Source organism: Cydia splendana, chromosome 5 (genome assembly GCF_910591565.1).
Source record: "Cydia splendana chromosome 5, ilCydSple1.2, whole genome shotgun sequence".
NCBI classification, from domain to species: Eukaryota; Metazoa; Arthropoda; class Insecta; order Lepidoptera; family Tortricidae; genus Cydia; species Cydia splendana.
In genome coordinates, this window is record NC_085964.1 from 3,692,799 (window position 1) to 3,713,298 (window position 20,500).

The 20,500-nt window shown below is 39.5% G+C and overlaps 1 protein-coding gene across 14 annotated transcripts in view; it reads right to left on the bottom strand.

Moving 5' to 3' along the window:
* LOC134790430 (patronin) overlaps positions 1-20,500 on the bottom strand; it is a 107,350-nt gene that overhangs the window by 14,999 nt on the left and 71,851 nt on the right. For 7 of the 14 annotated variants that reach the window (XM_063761201.1, XM_063761209.1, XM_063761211.1 and 4 more), the window contains exons 5-20: positions 18,900-19,144; positions 17,464-17,555; positions 13,603-13,773; positions 13,030-13,248; positions 12,248-12,415; positions 11,688-11,797; positions 10,554-10,650; positions 8,698-8,888; positions 7,736-7,768; positions 6,517-6,573; positions 5,099-5,166; positions 4,128-4,383; positions 2,858-3,106; positions 1,847-2,088; positions 438-1,083; positions 20-151 (exon numbers count right to left, since the gene is read on the bottom strand). In XM_063761201.1, the coding sequence (XP_063617271.1) occupies positions 20-151; positions 438-1,083; positions 1,847-2,088; positions 2,858-3,106; positions 4,128-4,383; positions 5,099-5,166; positions 6,517-6,573; positions 7,736-7,768; positions 8,698-8,888; positions 10,554-10,650; positions 11,688-11,797; positions 12,248-12,415; positions 13,030-13,248; positions 13,603-13,773; positions 17,464-17,555; positions 18,900-19,144 (2,976 nt within the window). Of the gene's footprint in view, positions 1-19; positions 152-437; positions 1,084-1,846; positions 2,089-2,857; positions 3,107-4,127; positions 4,384-5,098; positions 5,167-6,516; positions 6,574-7,735; positions 7,769-8,697; positions 8,889-10,553; positions 10,659-11,687; positions 11,798-12,247; positions 12,416-13,029; positions 13,249-13,602; positions 13,774-17,463; positions 17,556-18,899; positions 19,145-20,500 lie in introns of all 14 variants that reach the window. The other 7 variants (XM_063761210.1, XM_063761198.1, XM_063761199.1 and 4 more) reach the window with 7 other exon arrangements.

The following is a 20,500-nucleotide window of genomic DNA, read 5'->3' on the forward strand; positions in this document are numbered from 1 at the left end:
CAGTATGACCAGTTCTCACCTGTTCGTCCCTTGCGCGTCGCGCAGCCGCGGCCTGTTCTGCGCGCGCGCGGGCTTCGTCCGCGCGCTGCCGCCGTTGGAGGGAGAGAAGCATAATTCGCTCTTTCTTTCGCTCCATTTCCTCTGCTGAGTTCTGGAAATTAAATACATACATAAGTTGTTTAGATATCTGACTTCTCCTTTTTTTTTAAACTTATTCAAGTAACCGAAATTCGCCGACGAAGATGTTTTGTCCTCTCCATTAACGGCTCGTTAATAGGCATTAGCAGCAACTGATTTAAATCATGGTTGCAATAATTAACCTTACCAAGGCAATAAAAAGCAATTGATCGATTATCACTAAACAACTTTCCAAACACGGTTAGTGTTTCGTAGCTGGCAAACTGGTCCTTTTTGAATTCTGTGAAGAGCATACTGACCGGGTCGGGGTTCATCTCGCCGATGACTAGCGCGGCGGGCTCGGCGCCGGGCCGCAGCGGCCTCTCGCTCGGGGCCTCGCGGGCCGCGGCCTCGGCCTCCGGCCGCGAGTCCCGCGCCGGCGAGGCCCGCATCTCCGCGCGGTGCACGGGGAACTCCTGCGGCTCCCAAGCCTCCGGACTCCCCCGCTCCGGACTCTGGTACTCTGTTCTTTCTTTCTTAGGTGACATCCGCTTCACCCGTAGAGGTGGTTTGGGTCGTTTCGGCGCTTCGTTATCGAAGGATATGTAGAAGCCTTTCTCGTTCGTTTCCTCCTCCTGCTCTAGTTGTTGGAATGAGTTGCGGCTTAAGGAGGGTCTCGTGGGGGAGGGAATGCGGTAAGTTCGGGTGCCGGAGGTGATGTTGAGGCGGTTGATGCCTTGTCTGAGGGCGTCGTCTTCCGCGTTTCCTATGAAGGATATATTCTGGGGCTCCATGTCGTCGACGGGCGCGGGACTGGCAGCTCCGAGCTGCTGTAAGCTGACGGGCTCGGGCCTTCTAGAGACTTCTGGAAGCGAGCCCTGCCGTTGGGGGGTTTTCGATCGGCGCGGACTGGTCGTCAGCGGCGGCGATTGAGAGTATTGGTGTTGGTTGGGTATCACAGTGTAGCTGGGGAGAAACATAGTAAGTCAACTTTACAACTCAGATAAAAAGATACGATAGATAATAAATGTATCTCTCATTAATAATACTTTATGTAATGGTTTTCAATGATGGCCTTTAACGAAACAATTGGATCTATTCTAAGTTCAATTAATAGCAAGATAACATAAGTAAATTCAAGTGTTTCAACAGTTCAGATTTTAGTGTAAATCAGGGATGTTGTGAATATTTGCATCCGCATCCGCGGAACATCCGCATTATTTTCAACATCCGCATCCGCATAAAATCGTTGCGGAGCATCCGCATGATGCGGATGTCGACCAAGTCGGTAACAGGAACGTATTAGCGGCGGCGCCGGCGGTGTAAGTGCTAGGTAATTTCGTCATTATATATAACGAAGTCGTCTAGATCCCGAAAAGCCGGCCAAGTTACTGTTTATTAAATAAAACGCACCTATATTCTTGCTCAAATACTAAACGTTTCGTTTTTTTTAAATAAAAAATGCTAAAAATGTAATATTTGACGTTTTTTAAGTACCAAATCTTGACATCCGCATCCGCGGATGTGAGGCTTTAAATATCCGCATCCGCGGATGTCAAAAAATCTGCCTCCGCAACATCCCTGGTGTAAATACCCGAAGACAATTTTATCTCTACCGGCAAGTAGAAATAAGTAAGCTTAGAGTGTTCACTTGACTGACCATACACTAACTGATATATATGTAATGAGCACCGAACGTTTAGTTATTAGTGTATGGTTCGGGCCATACCTGAGGTGGTTCTGCTCGGTGCCGTTCTGGTGGCGGTCGTTGTTGTAGTGCACTTGGAAGGGTTGCGGGGGGGTGGGGGTGGGGGTGGACGCGGGTGCGGGGCCGCGCTCGTGCAGCAGGAAGCCCTGCGGCGCCCAGCTGCGCTCCGACGGCGCGGGGGAGGGGGACTTCCACGTGCGGGGGGGAGGGGTGTGCTGCGGCTCGTACTGGTGCTGCTGGTGGTTCTGCTGCTGCTGGTGGAGCTGGAATACGAGGAAATAGTTTATTTATCTACCCATATTCAGATGTTACGTTTGTTTAGAACAAAGAATAAACAATTTACTTACTTAAAATTGATTTTCTTAATATGCGACCCAACCTTATCATAAGTAGGTAAGATCTTATGAACTTTAAATTGATAATACCACCGATAAAACCAGATGATCATCAAAATGAAACCCTTTGAGGATTTGAAAACCTCTCCGTACAGCTTAAATGGTTGCATCTTCGTGTCTCTTACTCGCAAAGATCCATTAAACGAAAACAGAAATAGTCACCGACCAGAAAACCCTCCAATTCATTTTCATGCTGCTGTCATACAGGTAGAACTGGTTAAACTACTACTTATTCGAAGTTCTCAAAGGGTTGAGAGTGGAAATCTTTTTAAAGTTAGTGACGTAGACTCCACTATCCTATTATCTGTACCCGCACCTTTTTCATTACTTAAGTACACAATCAAATTGTTGCATAATGTTCAGATAAATACTTACCTACTTTACTCTTTATTACCTAGGAACAGCTATAAAAAAGTAATGAAACAAATGCATTTATATTTTGTATTTGTATCTCTCTTAAAAAACGGAAAGTAACCAACCCACCAGCCCCTCAGCTCACTATCCCGTTGAACCTTCCATAGTCTGCCGTATCCCCATTCTGATTGGGTAGGTGCCGTAGGTGGTACCCGAAGTTCTCGAAACGTTGGAAGTACCTACTTTTAAGATACTTACTGTAAAAAACCAGAAAATAACCAACCTGCCAGCCCCTCAGCTCATTCTCCTGCTGTTGCTGCGCGTGTTGCGCCCACGTTCTCCTCTGCGGCTGAGGCGGACTCTCATGGAGGTAAAACCTCCCATAATCCTCCATATCCCTATACTGGTTAGGCTGGTTGTACTCGAAGTTGTCGAAGGGTTGCGGGTAGAAGTCCCTCGGCAGGTGCGGGGTGGAGCCGAAGGCGTTGAGCGCGGGGCGAGACACGTTGTGCTGTGAGCTGAATTGGCTGTGCTGTGGAGTGAGCGGTGCGTGTTAGCGTGTGCAAAGCTGAATTTATAATAACAGTTACACTTAACTGAGACGATTCGAAAGATAATTTTTTGTACAAGGTAGCTTAAACCTAATCAATTTCGCTCAAGCTTTTCAATCTTTTACCCACTTAGGCCACTCAGCAAGCTTCATAGCCTGAAGACAGTACTCAACTGAAAAGCTCCCTATTTTATCACGATTGTATAAAATACAGTCGCAGTGCAGTCGGTCGTGCCGTTATGTTATGAGTTATGAACATGTTTTACTTTACGATATTTTAATGAAAAATCTTGACAAATTCATATTTGAGTTTTGTTAAGTTTAATTTTAATGCTAGCTAACTGTTATTAGATAAACTAACGAAAATACAAAATGTTAAATGCAAGTTTTAGTCTTTATGTATCAGATTAAATATGTGACGATATTTACCGATAATTTATTGTAGTTAAAGGTTTCAGTTACGTTTTAGCAATCAACGTGCATGGTAATGAGTTATTTCGTTTGCAACTTTGCTCCCAGACCTTATGCTTCCAGGCATTGTACAATCCCAAAAGCTGTCACGTAAAGCAATGAGCACACATACATTTTAAATCCAAAGAAAAATCCAGCTACCAAAGTATTTCTCAAGTTTTGAAAAGTTTTTAAAGACTCAAATATTTTAAGGGGCCCACTGATTATCCCATCCGGCGGACTGTTAATCAGTGGGCCCCTTTAAACAGATTAAGATGAAGATATGTGTCCAAGTCTAGTCAAAGGTCTCACTTTGTCGCTTACCATAAGGACGAGATTTGCTTGTATCTTTATACGTATAACCTGTCAAAGCGTCTTTTTGGCAAGCGACAAAGTGGGATTATTTGCTTGGAAACGACACATTCTACAATTTACGAAAAAACTTTTTGTCCAAAGGGAATTTGTTGATCGCTGTACCTTTCCAATAAGATTTAAAATGTACAAATGTGCCCAGAAGTTGTCGTAGCCATGTTTCCTTAGCCAATTAACTTACCAATTGTGGAATGTTAGGCGGATACTGCTGGAAAGGCGACTGCGGCTGCGGCGGCTGAAACAGCTGCTTGGCTTGCTGCTGTTGCAGTTGCTGCTGTTGCTGAGCTTGCAGCTGTTGCTGCAACTGTTGCTGTAACTGTTGCTGCTGCTGTTGCAACTGCTGTGTTTGCTGTTGCTGCTGTTGTTGTTGTATCTGGTTCTGCTGCGTGGCGAGCCGCGCGATGTCGCTCTGTATATCCTGCAGGCTGGAGTTCATTCTGCAATTATTGGGTATTGCATCGAGATCCGATATTGTTTTTGAATTTTGAATGGTGCTATTGGTGCTTATGCCAAAGAGTTTAGTGCCAAATGAGTACTAAGGTAGACAGACGAACAAAAATATAAGCATATCAAAGTGAAACAAATTGTACCTATATCGAAAACAACCCCAAATAATTAGTAAGTATAAAGTGAAAAAAAAAATCATCATCAAAAGAAATACCAGACGGAAAAGAAAACAAACAATCAGGTTATAGTATACTTATTTGAATAGAATGTGACGTAGAATACTGCAATATTCTGCCGCCAGATGCAGCACTAGCACAAACCGTAAACCACAGAGTAACTTATACATACTATGCCTTAAACAGTATTTTGACAAATTTTCAACAATTATTTGTTACAAATAAATATGACATAGATGCATCTAGGCGGTTTGTTTACGGTTTGTGCAGGTGGCGCCGCCTACGCACAGTTTTGCATAATATTCCTTATTACACATACAGAATCAAACAAAATTCAAAAAGGTCTATATATAAATTGTTTATACGACAACGGTTTCACTCACTTGAATTTGAATTTTAGGAAGGACCCCCGACGGGCCCAAAACATGTCGCCAATAGCGACTAAAAATTCAAGTGAGTGAAACATGTCTCACGAAAGTTTAATATCGATTGAAGGTCTATATATAACTACGTATGTAGTTATACTTACTTGGCTATTGACTGTTGGTACTGCTCTAACGCCACGTTGTCCACCGTTTGACTCGGCGCATCCATATCCTAGAGGAAATAACTTATTATAATTACACATTCGTTTAAAAAAACACGTACATTTTTAATAAACGACAAACGATATAAGCTTGGAATTAAGGTCAATGTGGCTAATTCCGTCATAGGGCCTATTCCGTCAACTAGCGTTTTTCTAGAACAACGAACAACATTGATAATTTCGCCGACAAAGCAGCGATTGCTTTTAGTTTCAGCAATCAAAAGCAAATGTGCTTTTCATACGATTGAAAATCAAAGAAATATACGCTCGTGGACGGAATATAAAGATATAAATATATTTTCAGTGAAAAATGCAGTTACAATCAGTAAGATGTTTGAAGCCTTTTGGTGTTTAATCATAGTCAGATGACGGTATAATTATTTCACTTTTGTACTCTCATTAATGTATCATGGTAAAGCTTTTATTTTATAACATTTTCATATTATCAATACAGATGCAGTGCATAATTATTTTTCATCGTATTTTCACGGAAACGTACGAACGTGTCTTGCTATTTCAGTCAGTCTCGGTACAAAAAGAACTGAGGTTGAATGAAGTAGCTTGATAAATACGAACGTTTCCGAGAAAATACGATGGAAAACAATTATGCACTACATCTTTAATAACATACAATACATCATTCATAATAAATTTTAGTTAAAATGTTATTATAATTACGTTTGGAATGTGTTGTTAATTATGATGCATAATTTCCCTATGGATTCATTATAACATGCAACTCAACAAACTCATGCAAATAAGTAACCATTGTGATTTCCAGGATCCATTTACCTTATCACTTAAAACACGAATAAATATTATATATGAAAAGCCTCATGACATACATAAGTCATAAATTATATTGTATAGCGACCAACAGGGCGACCCGCTAGCTTATGAACTTATGATATTACTCACATCCTGAATAAGGGTAAACTGACGAATTCAGATGTGTATTTAATGAGATTACAGCGTTATGGTCCTAAGTTATGGTATACGGGATGGGCGAATGACGGTTAGTTCAAGAGACATTCTTATTTTCTAAAGTTAGCATGTCAAATAATCTCTAGGCTAACTTATCCAAATCAACCGATCGTCGCATTGACGAAATTGTTATTAAAGTAGACCGATTTATAAAGCAGTAATACAAAAAGCTATTTAACGATAAGTTTTTTTTAATTAAACATGTAAGTACGTCAAATTGGACGCATGTTGATATTTTTTTTACTCGTAATACCGAGTTAGATTGTCAGCGCCCACCATATTTTATATTATTTAAGAATTAAATTTATTTTTATAAATATGACTCTACGCCTCAGTGATCTTATTCCGGATACGAGGTAAATGTCCCTATAACGCACCTGCTGAGGCTTATCTTCGGGCCGCTCGTCGCCAGCCGGCGTCCGCGCGCCCTTACCCTGCAACACCGCCACCGTCACTCCATACATGCATTCATCGGGGTATAGGACCACTAGTGGGTAACGTGTCTAACGGTATGTGACAATTGTGAAGTGCAATAAGATCTATTCGGGATTACGTTTTGATGTATATGCTTTTACCAAAAAAAAAATCGACTTGATAATTTATCAACAATTTCGCTTTACCAAATGTCTGCCATATTTACCACATATACGAGTTCTTATAAAAAATATCCAAATCACTATACAGGCTATAGTCGCCCACGAATCAACTTGCCAAGACAAAGGCATTTTAATTTGTCAAATTAAAGATTCAAAATTCAATGCCCAGAAGACCTTTTTATAGGCCTCACGGCGGCTACAGGATAGATAGGTGTGTCTTTATTATTTGAAGAGTTCCCTCGATTTCACCAGGATCCCATCATCAGATCCTGACCTGATTTGTGACCAACTTTGAAGTTATCCTTTGAAACAAAATATCTCCAAAGCTGTCCAGCTCTAATAGAGAATTCGGGAAACAAATATAAAAGCTATAATCCCGACGAATTGGAAACCTCATCCTTTTTTAAGTCGATTAAATATAAAATTAAAGTGATGATTGCCGAATTTGACCTTAATGCACTTATATAGGGTTACTTTTAGGATCATATACTCCAATAAACAAATCCATGCTTTTCAATATCGTGTAATGGAAGTGGGTTATTCCTACACAAACTTCATTGTGCTCAACTCAACATTGTGACCGTGTGAAAATGTATCTTAAAAACATAACAGTAAGGTTCAAAATGGTTTGATGATATTGGAACTTAGTGATTGCGCAAAATACTCGTGAAAACTGGATGAGTACAAATAGTAATAATAATTTAATATAAAAAGCCGCCTGAATTTACTTATACCAGCAATTCTGGTGTATTCAAAAGCTTAATCTTATACAAAAGTAAATTGCTTTCAAATATTTAAAAATAGTATAATAATATCTGCAGAAACACTACAGTATTAAATATTTAATTCGAGATGAAAGGCATAAAAGCGAATGTGAAACTAGATCGAATTATTTGTACAGTATTCTGAAATAAATGAATCAAGTGACGTCACAAAGTAAAAGAACGAAATGTACTAAAAACTATATCAAAAGAATAAAGATTTGTGACCAGCCACTCACCAAAGAGGCCAGCTGGTATTGCAAATATGTATCCTAATAAAATAGAAAAACATATTATGTACTGTAGTAAAATAACTCTGTTTAGGGCGATAAGTATGTGTGCTACCGTGACCACACGTACTCGTATAGTCTTGAAGAGTATGTTAGAGGTAGCACTATTGGGTTATTCGATAAGACAACTTTAGAATTATTATGTAAGTTTTCTCTAATTTTATAACCTATCCATACTATACGTTCCCACTTATTACACATTCTTATAAAACACAAACACACATTACTATTCAAAATTAACACCCAAACATACAAAGTATCATAAGACGAAATTCACTTGGAAATTGATAGGGACAAATACAACCATATTTTATAAACCCACAAAAATACCGCATTCACCTTTAAGAAAATTTTCCTCGCATTATCTAGAATTAGAGTTCAGCAGTGACAATGCTAAATATTATTTACTCTCATTAATCTTTTATGATGTGCTGTTGTTTGTACTAATTTAATGCACGGTTAAGTGATTTTAAAAGACTGTCACTTCAGAAAACTAATTACATGAATTAACCTTTTAGATAAAACACGAAAACAATTACGAACTTTGTAAAAAATTTACTTAATTGTAGATAAAGGTTTCAATTCGTACTACATTTTCGTGTTTCATGTATACCAAACCAATAGTTCTAACAAGACACACATTAACATTTCACAGGGACAATTTAAACGCTAAATTCACTGATCGGTAACCATCCAACAAAAACCAACATTTTCATCGGTCAACTTTGGTCCTATACACCAAAGAAAATGTCACCTCAGTAACTTGTGAGGAGTGTCTTTCCAAAAGGTCTTATTTATCTATGAACACCATACAAAAATAAGTCCTTTTGAAAAGACACTCCTCATATAGTCACAGAATACGTAGTTTTTATCGTAAGCTTACCAACCAGCTCAATCAACAGCCAACTTACCCTAGTAACAGCCTGTAGAAACGCCTGTTGCCCTAACTGTTGCCTCTGCCGACTGACGGCGACCTCCATTCTTCGCTTCTCCTGCTCAATTCGTCTCCGTTTCTCTTCTAACTTTAACCGTATGTTGTTTAGTTGTGCGGCCATGGCTTGCCCGCCGCTTGGTGACGCGTCATCCGATTGGTCGTCGCCGTCTGGCAGAAGATAGATTGTTTAAAACTACGTCAACTACTCGTTTTTAGGGTAAGAACTAACTCCACAGAAGCATGTGATTGTTAAATAAAGCACTTCTTCGGTTAAATTATGAGTAATAATCGTAATTTAGAGTAGGTAATTCGTCAATTACTGGCCACCGGCGAATAACTGGCCACCCTAAACTAAAATTGAATTTTATTCGCCTATAAACAAAATTCATTTTCGTATAAGGTGGCCAGTTATTGAAACCTTATACTAAAATTAATTCTGTTTATAGGTGAATAGAATTCATTTTTAGTTTAGGGTGGCCTGTTATTAGCCGGTGGCCAGTAATTGAAGCATTACCCTATTTCATGATTATACTGCACCAGATACAAATTCTCATACTTATTTCTGCGGAGTTCTTTCTAATGCTAAAGAAACGAAGTATAACGACAGAATATTTAGCATTATTTCGGTGCGTATAGCATCACTAAATGAGGGAAGGCTTAGGCTTTTGAACCTCACACACGTTTATAATGTAGTGAATCTAATACTACTAAATGATATACTTGATAATTACTATGGAAAGATATTATCCTCCTAAGGCATACAAATGAAATATCCAAAATCTGCCATTGAAATTTGAACCTATGGTGTAGGAAATAGAGTTGAATTTGCGTTGTTGGAAAATTTTACGAAACAAAGCAAAAGCGACTCTGTTCCAATTGAATAGGATTTAAGTTTCATCGAACTGAAGAGGTACCTCTTCGGACCTTGGACCTTAGGAGGTTATGGTGGTCAATAGGATCAATGTAAGGGTGGTATTCCACCTGTCCAATTTCTTTGTCCAATGTGTATTTTGTCTCACATTTTGCTTAATGAGAGAGTGAGACGCAATGGCATTGGACCAAGATAGTGGACAGACGGAATACTACCCTAAGAGCAATCTACGTGTTTGATGTTCATTTTAGTTAAAACGTTTCGAATAAATGATCAAAAGCATAAAGCTTCCCAGTACTACTGATTCTGTTTCATTTTGAATTATAAGAACTACTTAATTATTTTGATCTCTTAGGAGTATGTGATCAAAATATATTTTGGTTTTATTAATTGCAGTTTTTTGGTTACCTATTTTGGATAAAGAACGGATTTGAAATGATAATAGAACCCAGTTGTTTAGTCAAGTTTAAAACAAACAAAGAAAGAAAACAAAGGAAACCTTTCCCGTTTATATGATATGACAACCAAGAGAAACCCAAGATTAAACTGTATGCATGTAAAAGACACGCAAATTAAGGGCTCATTTAGACGGTGCGAGAAGTCACATGCGAGTTTCATTACATTGCGGTTTTTGATCGGTCGGTTGAATTGCACGTAATAGTCAGCAATGTAACTAAAATCGCATGCGAGTTCGCGCGCCGTCTAAATAAGCCCTTAGCGTTCCTTCTCCTGTGAACGTGTATAGTTTCGAGTAGGGTTTGCACGACGGATCCGAAATGTATGGGAAGATCCGCGGATCCGGATCCAGATCCGGATAATTTCATACATTTCGGATCCGGATTGCAAACCCTAGTTTCGAGCATTGACCTGTCGACACCCACAGACACACACAGGACACACAGGACAGGACAGGAGGTCCACAGTTAAGTATAAGAATGTTATAAACATAATGTGTGACTGACTGGGCTGCGCGTCCTGCGCCAGGCACTGCTGCTGCCACGTGGTGGTGGCGGCCGGCGGCGTGCTGAACGTCGTGCTCTTGCGCCGCTCCACCACCTCCTCCACACCTGGGGAACCCCGCACTAATAACCACGTGTCCAGATGTTACACGAATAGAGTAAGGCCCACTTGCACCATCCCACTATCCCGGGGTTAAGCGGTTAAACCGTTAACCTAGTGTCAAATTGTACTGGTAACCATGGTAACTCCAGGTTTAACCGGTTAACCCCGGGATAGTGGAATGGTGCAAGTGGCGCTTAAGGTTCTAGATGACTCCATGATATTGTAATGTAGTCAGTCAGTCCAAGCCAAGCTAGCCGTGCACCGGACTTGGAAAGTAACAAGAGTGACGACTGACGAAGTGCCACATAATATGACATTCGTAGTGGACAACGTGAAAGGTTACAATTAGATGGGCTATTAACTGTAATTTATGATTTTCCCTCTTACTTATTGTCTTTGCTTGGTTAAAGCCAGAACGATGATGAACAGATCCAGGCAGTTTTTTATTTGGCTGGTCAACTGATAAATGTTTAAAGTACCCGAAGATGTAAAAACACATTGTTTACATTTATTTAACTACCTAAAGATACAGACTATAGTAATAAAACATCGATATATGCATAGTCTAATAAAACATGGTCTTCCATTCCCAGAGTGACACGGGGCTACGTCACAACAACATGGCCGCTATATATAGCGCTATCGCATATTATCATATAGCGCTGTCGCATGATGACGTAAGCCCGTGTCAGTTAGGTGAACTAGAAAAGACGGGAATGGAGTACCAGGCGGAGTATATTATTATACCATGGATATATGATTTGTCGAAATGTATGAAGCAGCGAATTTATTTCGTGATTTCGTAGCTGGTCTTTATCTTAGTAAAAGTTGTTCAATATGACCTTAGACATTTACCTCTCAGAGTGTGGCTAAACGTAAAATAACCCTGTATAGGTCGAAGTATATTTTTTAGATTTAGAAAGACTTTTATAGCATTTTTTTAAATGTATTTAGTCATCTAGAAGCTTCAGTAAGAAATCGAGTTAGTAATGGGAATATGTGGTCCAAAGCGCACATCGAAAGCAGCAAACAACCACACGGCACGCACCTTGGTCGCCGTTTCTGAACTTGAGGTCCGCGAAGCTGGTCTTGGTCATGTCGCCGTCGGTGGAGTCTCGGTTTAGGTAGAAGCCGTCACCACCGCCTGTAATAAATGAAAAATATCATTAAAGCCAACAAAAGATAACGAAATGCAGATAAATTGTTGCAAGTTTCAAGGGTCATCAAGGGTTCCTGCTTTACATTTTGGCGTATTTTTTTGCAGAAATCATTAGCTTTCTAAAAAATGAAACTAGACCTTAACCGGATAAGTCTGACTCAATTTTGTGATATACTTGAATGTATCATCTAAATCGTCCAAAGGATTCCAATCAGCAGCTTAAAAAGGAATTCCAAACAATTCTTGATTAGAGACCTTCGGAAAAAATCGAAATCTACGGCTTTTCATTCTTCAGAACGCGGCCTAATAGGTAGTCGAGGATTCCTAACCGTCAGACTGTTAAGTTTCATCCAAACACAAACCATTCCACGGTTAACTTTCGTGACAAGCTTAACTTGTAAGACCATTACATTATCAATTTCCTAAAGGTGTTACCTTTATTGCTGAAGTGGTTGTTGGAGTTGATGGTGTCGGAGCTGAGCTGCCGCCGCATGGGCCGGTCGGGCTCGCTGTCTCCGTTGTAGTCGCCGTGGAAGAGGTTGATGGAGCCGCGGATGTCTTGCCGAGATGAGCGGAGGGGAGGGTTGTAACTGTCTAGGGGACCTGCGGGAAGGAACACAGTTTAAAATTTTCACAAACTACAATATTACAAGGACTATATCGCATTGGGATTCTACCGGTGATGGCGGGACAAATTGGATTCCTTAAGTCATCCGATCCAAGTGGCTAGAAACAGCAGCATCGCACTAGGATAGGATTATTGGAGGATTTGCCCAACAATGAAGCTGCGAAGCGCCCAGCAAGCCGTGTAGTAGAAAGCGTATGCCGTTTTTAACCGGTGTGCGCGGTATAGGAGGAGCTAGGTAACTTTTGTAGTACCGTGCCGATATTATTGTGAAGTTTTGTACTTTATTCACTATTAGTTCATTCAAAATAATTATTACTTTATATAATTGGTTTCATATCAGTAGTACAGTTTTATATCACACGGCAGTATGTTCGGCCAAGTACATACCCGATGTCCTTTTAGAAGGACATAGTTCTTTAAAAATGTCCTTTCAAGCAGTACTGCTTGAAAGATCTGTTGTTATTTGTCTTTTTTCGATTGGCGTTTCTGAGACACCCCACTAGATAAACAAATTTCTGAACCGATCATTGATCTGTGATCTGAGAGTTGATGGTGTAAAATGCGGATATATTTTTATGTTATAACTCACCGGCCGGGGCAGATATCTTCCGAACATTCGCCACTGTCGCTAGCTCTTTCTCCGGATTCCTCCCAGCGAAATGCAGTCGATCTTGCGACCCTCCAAAGTTTTCGACGGTAAGCTGACTGTCGTCTGTGATTGAAGACCGTCTTGAACGGCGGCCGGCGAAGGAGTTTTGTGTTTGATAGTTGGACGGACGGCCGGCGGCGGTTTGGTTCGGGTCCACGACTGTGAAAGAAATATGAGACATGAAAGATATTATTACAACGCTCCGGAATGTTACATTGTTAAACAAACATGATTTACCCAGATGGCACAAAGTGTTGTGTGATGGCAATAAGTGTATTAAACGTACTTTTATACATTGTAGTAAATAACTCTACATAATCATCCGATAGTTTTACTTGTTATTTCATATCATCTACTCGCATGGCGACCGTGACAGGACTCCCGTACATTATCACTACATTGTTGAGAGTAATGGGAACTCCTTCATCTTCGATGTACCACGAACTCTCTGTGGGCTGCAGCTCCGACGGTCCGGCGTCATATGCCATATGAAGGTAGGTATATAGAAGTTACCGTTATCGTCTTCCCTCCTCGCGATGGATGATAACGTGGTGATCCCCCTCCCTCGATGCACCACGAACTCTTCTCTCTGAGGACTGCAGCTCCGCCGCTCTGGCGTCGAGCACGCCGAGCGACCAGTGGGAACGCGCGGTCGCATGCCGCAAGCAGAGGGTGATCGCGGTACTGGAATATTAGCTTTGCATTAAAGGGATAAAGTTGAGATTTCATTGCTAGGAGTTCGACATAAATATGTATATGCATGTGACTTTTAATTTCACTATCTAAAATGTAACACTATTTTTAACTTGATTGTTCGTTTGCAATTTTAATTGCCCACGCGATCAGCTCAGACATTGCTGTCTTTAGCTTGATGCTTTCTTTAGGGGCTGTCCATAAATTACGTCATCGATTTTTGACCCCCCCCCCCCTATAATCATCCAAAAATCATGCTTCAAATGACCCCATTTCCTCCTACTTCATGCTACCGTCATCCGATGTCCAGACCCCCCCCCCTAATTTGAAATGACGTAATTTATGAATAGCCCCTTAGTGGTATAAAATAATGTAATTAATGATTATTTAAGTTTATAATGAGCTTTGACATACATTTCTATGTTTCACAAACTTTAAGTTTGGATGTGAAAAAAAACAATGACATCTAAATACAATCAACTACGAAGAGTACTATGAAGCAATGTCTTCAAATGTAAACTCGTAACATAAACTTCAAATAATATAAGCACTAACTAGACATTTGAAATAAAATAGCGTCTATTCTAAACACTGATCTACGCTTTACCTATATGTGTGATGACATCATTTGCAAATGAGTAAAAACAAACGATTAGAACCAAACAAGGCGCTCTATTATTACCCTGATGGCCATTAATAAGGTTATAAATGATTCATTGAATTCATAATAAGCACAATATATGTTATTCCATTGTCAATAAGTAGGTCTAAAAATCTATAATTGCAGTGTTGTGTCAACATCAAGAATATTTCGCAACGCAAGTTGCTTTAAGTCTGAATCTTATAATCAATTCTTGAAGTCGTCGGTATTTTTAAGCGTATCACCCCGTTTAACATTATCTTTAAAATAAAGAATCAAGTTAAGAATAACTAATGGCTCATAGATGCAGCCAAACCTTGAATGTAATCATTTGTTTTTTACCCGTGATGTCACTACTCTAGACTCTACAGCTGGGAGTCCTGAGGGCATAATTTCAACGACTCCGCCCAAGTGCTGAAAGCGAAAGCGCCGACCATGCAGAAGCGTAAAATATAACCGGAAAGCGAAACCATAACCGGATATTAAATATTAAGCTAATATTAGAAAATATAAAACGCAATATTTACAATATGTATGATTTACATTCGTATAGTAAAAACTTAAATATAAAAATAACACACACGCACACACGTAAATTCTAATCAGAAAAAGGTTCTATAAAATCGCATATCATTAAAAAAAAAAGTCAAGAACAGCCCTAAATTTCTCGATTTAATATATCGAGTTTACTTTTAACTCTTTAAAGTATTTATAAATGTAAATATACATAAGTACTCAACATCCCGATGTCCTTCCTATAGGACATTAGTTTCTAGAACATTAATACAAGTATTGTTTAAACCACGTTTAGCGTTCTTTCTGGTAGATTATAAAACAAAATCCACCTCACATATAAAACCATTACGTTACATTTCGCCTCTAAATAAATGTAACAAATCGATCCTTTATAAAATAAAATAAAAAACAAGCTCCTCAATAAACGCTGACATCAGCAGATTTGTACAACCATGAACACAAATATGCCAGATGACATGATAGGCGTAATGGGCATGCTTAGTGCCGGTCGGCTCACCCACATTGCTTTAATGAGATGTCGTGAAGCGAACACAATCACAACACAGATATTGCTCTTAGTGCCGTTTGGATTTAATAAGTAAGTACTTTTGTAAGGACACGATATTATCAATTGATATTATGATTGATATTTTATGACACGATTTAAATTTTAAATTTACAGAGATTTATTGAAAAAAAAATGTTGACTTTTTTTGTAAACATTGGCAAAACTTGTATCCAGTAAATTGGTTCTTATAATGGAAATTATAATTGTGACTAAGTATATCTTTTTTAGCAATCAATGCTTTTTTTTATTTAAAAACCTTAACGTTGAAATTGCAATTTTGTATGTATGTTAAAAAATTCAATGATGTAGGTATTTAAGTAAAATTTACACACATCGTTAACATTAAACAAAACTAAAATATTTTAACCCATAGGCAAAGAACATGTTCTTTATATTACACATCTTATCTACAATATTGTTAAATCAAGAATTCTCTCATCATTCCACACTGTAAAAATTCGAGTCATTTCAACTGTCATTTTAGTTTCCATATAGTCATAGTGGCTCAAATTAAACTAAATGAATGGGGACCAACTGTCCCAAAAAAAGTACATCCAAACGGCACTGGGAGCGGACGTCACGCGGTACCTGTGAAGGGCGCCTGCGCGTGCGCCTGCGCCGACACGGGCGGGTCGGCGCGCAGGTCGGGGATGGGCGTCGGCGGCGGCGGCGGCAGGCAGCGCTTGTGGCGCACGCCGTGCTCGTTGCTGTCCGAACGCGCTGCCAACACCAGGACTTCAGACGCACAACTCGCGACCGCTTTTAACCGGTGTGCGCGGTACTGTTAGGAGCTAGGTAACTCTTGTAGTACCGTGCCGATATTATTGTGACGTTTTGTACTTTATTCACAATTGGTTGATTCAAAATAATTATTACTTATACTATCGGTTTCAGATCGAGACACACGGCATGTTCAACTTCATACCCGATGTCCTTTCAGAAGGACATAGTTCTTTAAAATGTCCTTTAGAAATGGTATTTAAAATTTAAGTGTTAAATAACTGAAAATCTTCATAATATCAGCTGATTATAATCAAAACCGTCAAGCTTTAGATTATAAAACATACAACGCTATATATCATGATATTCATGATTATGCTAGCAGATTTTATTTATTCCTATAGCATTATGTCGGTCATTTTAAGTGTAACATTGAAATTATTCAAATGAGTTTTTAGTTTTTACTGTTAAGACAACCTGACGAGAAGTTCAAACGCAACGCCGTTAGGTTGATTAAAACTGCGACTATCAATCCGATCTCGAGTTGTGTGAAGCGTTATACGTACGCTTGTACGCATGCGTTTAGTCGCAGTCGCACGCACGTGCACGGTCACCCTGTCTTGACTTACCAGATTAAATGAAGCCATCCTATGAACTTAGGAACCTAAAATATTCCGAACCAAAATATGTATACGTAGACTTTCGCTGTAAATGTAACAATGTGCCAGATGAATATAAAAATCGATACAAATGTGTATAAAATATTTGTATGCATATAAATAACCTTTACCATAAGGCTCCGTATGCTCGAAGCATAAGCAAGACAGGGTGACAACATTAGAAAGAAACGTTACTGAGCAAAGCTGTCACATCTTACACAGCGACTTACCTCCACACACATCTAGAACAAAATTGTGTTTTTACAATAAATAAATGTAACAGAATCGAAATTCGAACCCAGATTCGCTGAATGAATATAATGAAAGCATCAATATACCGCCTCCGCGCTGGTTTGTTACAATAAGAATCAAATAGATAGTGACAGCCAAAGTGGCCAAATGTATTGTATACACCTTTGTAACCATGTGTGCTATATTTAGCCACTTTGGCCGTCACTATCTATTTGATGCTGATTGTACTCGTAAAGTTGGTAAACGTTTAGTAGGCTTGAATCTTTGACATTATGACCACATACTCCCATTAGATCTAGCATGCGTTAGGGCGGGTGGGTACTCACCGACGCCGGGGTACTTGACGGATTTGACTGGGTGCACTTCTAGCATGTTGAAGAGATCGGCTAGCATTGCTATTAGGTTTTGTCGCATTGATCTGAAATTTAAAATGGTATTTGATATCTTTCATAAATTAAAAACTCTTAAAGATCTAGAGAAAAAATGCAGCGTCGTCAGTCAGTAGAATATCTCCATTGCCCGATGTCCTACTCATAGGACAATTAGACAACGAACTAACAAGGACAAGGCTGATTACTTGAAAACGGTAATTAATTGTGCAGTAAAAACAAACAGTCCCATATCATACAAATGTAATAATTCCATAGTTTAGAAAGTGATGCGACTACAGACTCAAAAGAATACAGTAAAATCTACAATTGTATATGATGATGATGATGGTATGTGTAATTGATTGTACAATTGACAGAACAAATTATTTTATTTTAACCGTATATCTGTGACTGTGTCAAGGCTAACGGTAAAAATATCGATGCGACCAGTTTACCAAAAATGTACACACGGCCTAATTACAATGTCAAAGTTATGTATACATCTTTTCGGTAACTTAGTCGCATCGATATTTTTACCCTTGCCTGTACAACTACATTATTTAGGCCTGGCGCTGAGCCAAAGTGCGGTAACTCTACAAGATCCCTGGGGATCTCGTTAAGTTATTACTGCTGTGTGAGTCAGCCAGGTTACAGTTAGGCTAGGACATGTAAAGCCACTTCAAAACTTAGGTAATTTAAGTTTATTAACTTTATAATGAAGGTGAATGCAGGCATATATGATTTACTCGTAAATATGAAGAGACAATACTAAAGACTTGCCAAAAGAATGTGTCATAATTAATCATAGTAATTTAATGAATATTAACTATTTGAACTTATTACTTAAATTCGATACTAAACGCAAATCAATTAATGAAGTGAGAATTAATTAATAGTGAAGTCTTGTTCAATTATATAAGCACGTTCAGTTATACTTGTATATGGTTTCTCAGCGAAATTAATTTCTTATATAAAATCTATAATTAAATAAACCGGATACCAATCATCCTTTATAGAACCGTAAGAACACCCAACTTCCAGCACTACAAATATGTTCCAAAAGTTCAACACGTAATTAAGTATCAATACCAATGATCTTTTTGTTTTTTTTTCCATTGTTTTTTGTCTCAGAATAATAATCTCTAAACGAAGATATTCGAGTTCCTTTTAGACCATAGTTTCCCAACTAAGTTTCCCAAGGAAGGAAGGTCCCCCTTTTGGACTATAGTTGGATGGTTTTACGGAACATGATTCGTCGTTACGGCATTGTTGACTGTATAGAAGTAAAGCGAGCCAGCGTTAACTAAACTCACCCGTGCGTCGGGACAGTAGAAGGAGATGAGAGCTCATGCAGGTTCCTCACTAAGGGGACTTGTGACGACTAAACTCACCCTCGCATATACGTGACGTCCTCGGGCAGCATGTGGAACACGTTGTGCGGCAGACTCGTCTGGCAGAAGTCGTGCACCAGCATGAGGTTGTGGAGGCAGTCCTGTATGGAGGCCATGCGGCCGACGCGCACGGCGGAGCGGGGCAGCGCGTCGGGGCAGTAGAAGGAGATGAGAGCCGCCAGCGCCGTGCCGTCGCAGAGCTCTTGCAGGTTCTTCACCATTGGGACTTGTGATGACTGATCTTCCTGTAATGATAAGGTAAAAAGATAAGTTCATATCATTAGCCAATAGTTAGGAGAACAATTGAACAACAATAGAGTTCATAGCAAAACATGTATAACTGGCTTCCTTGTTGAAAAAATATCAGACGCAGCTGCCACTTCAGAACAAGAGGAAGTAGCTAGTTAAAAGGATTTCTTCAGCGTGTGTGTATGTTAAGCTGCGTGTGTGTATGTTAGGCTGCCTTTGCCCCGAGGCAGAGATGAGAGGATACGTGCGGGAATCAACCAATAGCATAGGTTGTGATCCAGCCAAGCGGAGAAGACATGTGGATTACAAACAATGCTATTGGTTTTAATTCACATTGGTTAGTGGTTGACCCCGATCATGATCATGACAAAAATCTATGTCTAACAACAACCCTCTAAATAACATAATAAACTCATTCTTCAATAATTGAATTATCGCGATAACAAAGCATAACCGTACGTGACGCCAATTATAATTTCCCCGCTTACTCAACTCAATTTGCCTAGGCGGTTATATTACAAAACAAACTATACCAAATAACTGTGTAATTGACCAAGACGGTGATTCCGGTGCTAAGCTCGTTAATTGGGCTGACATTATTTTTAATCCATGGCATGTCATGTCAAATTGAAATTACAAATACATTATGTTATACATGCGTGAATTAGATCATAGGTAGGTGCGTGGGACGCTGCTGGAGTTCAAGGATAGCGTGATTTAAGTGAAAGATTGAATAATTAATTCGAGACAATTGGAGTACGGTTACTCGTATAACTTAGTAGGTACGTCTTAAGTATTTCTGCTTCCGACAAAACAGGATCAAGCGTAATTTGTGTTTCTCAAATGTACAGCACAGAAATCAGTTAGCACTGATTTCTAAGAAATAAGCGCGTCAGTAACCTCAATCTCAGTCTTCATGGGGTACCTAATATTGGAGTTACCTGAGGGTTTGACCAGTGCCAAGTCTTTATGCTTTTGCATCCATAGACCATGGTGACTATTAATCGCAGAGAACCATCAAAGCTTCCAGCACGTCGAGACATCCTCTAGCAATTGGTTTAATTGTCTTCAATACCATCTGTACGTATCTCCGCCTTGTTCAGCGCCACACAGGCCGCGTTGATCCAACACAGTAGCCCGTCTTCGTGTCGAATCTTTTTGCTTCTACCTCCTTGAGAAACCCTTGCAGTTGGCTTCTATTCCTATCATTCTCTTCAATACGATCTGTACGTACCTCAGCCTTGTTGCCAGACTTCCGTGCGGAATATTGGAGTTGTTGAGGTGTTGACTCGTGTCGAATCTTTGTGCTTCTATCTCCTTGAGAAACCCTTGCAGTTGGCTTTAATTCGTAC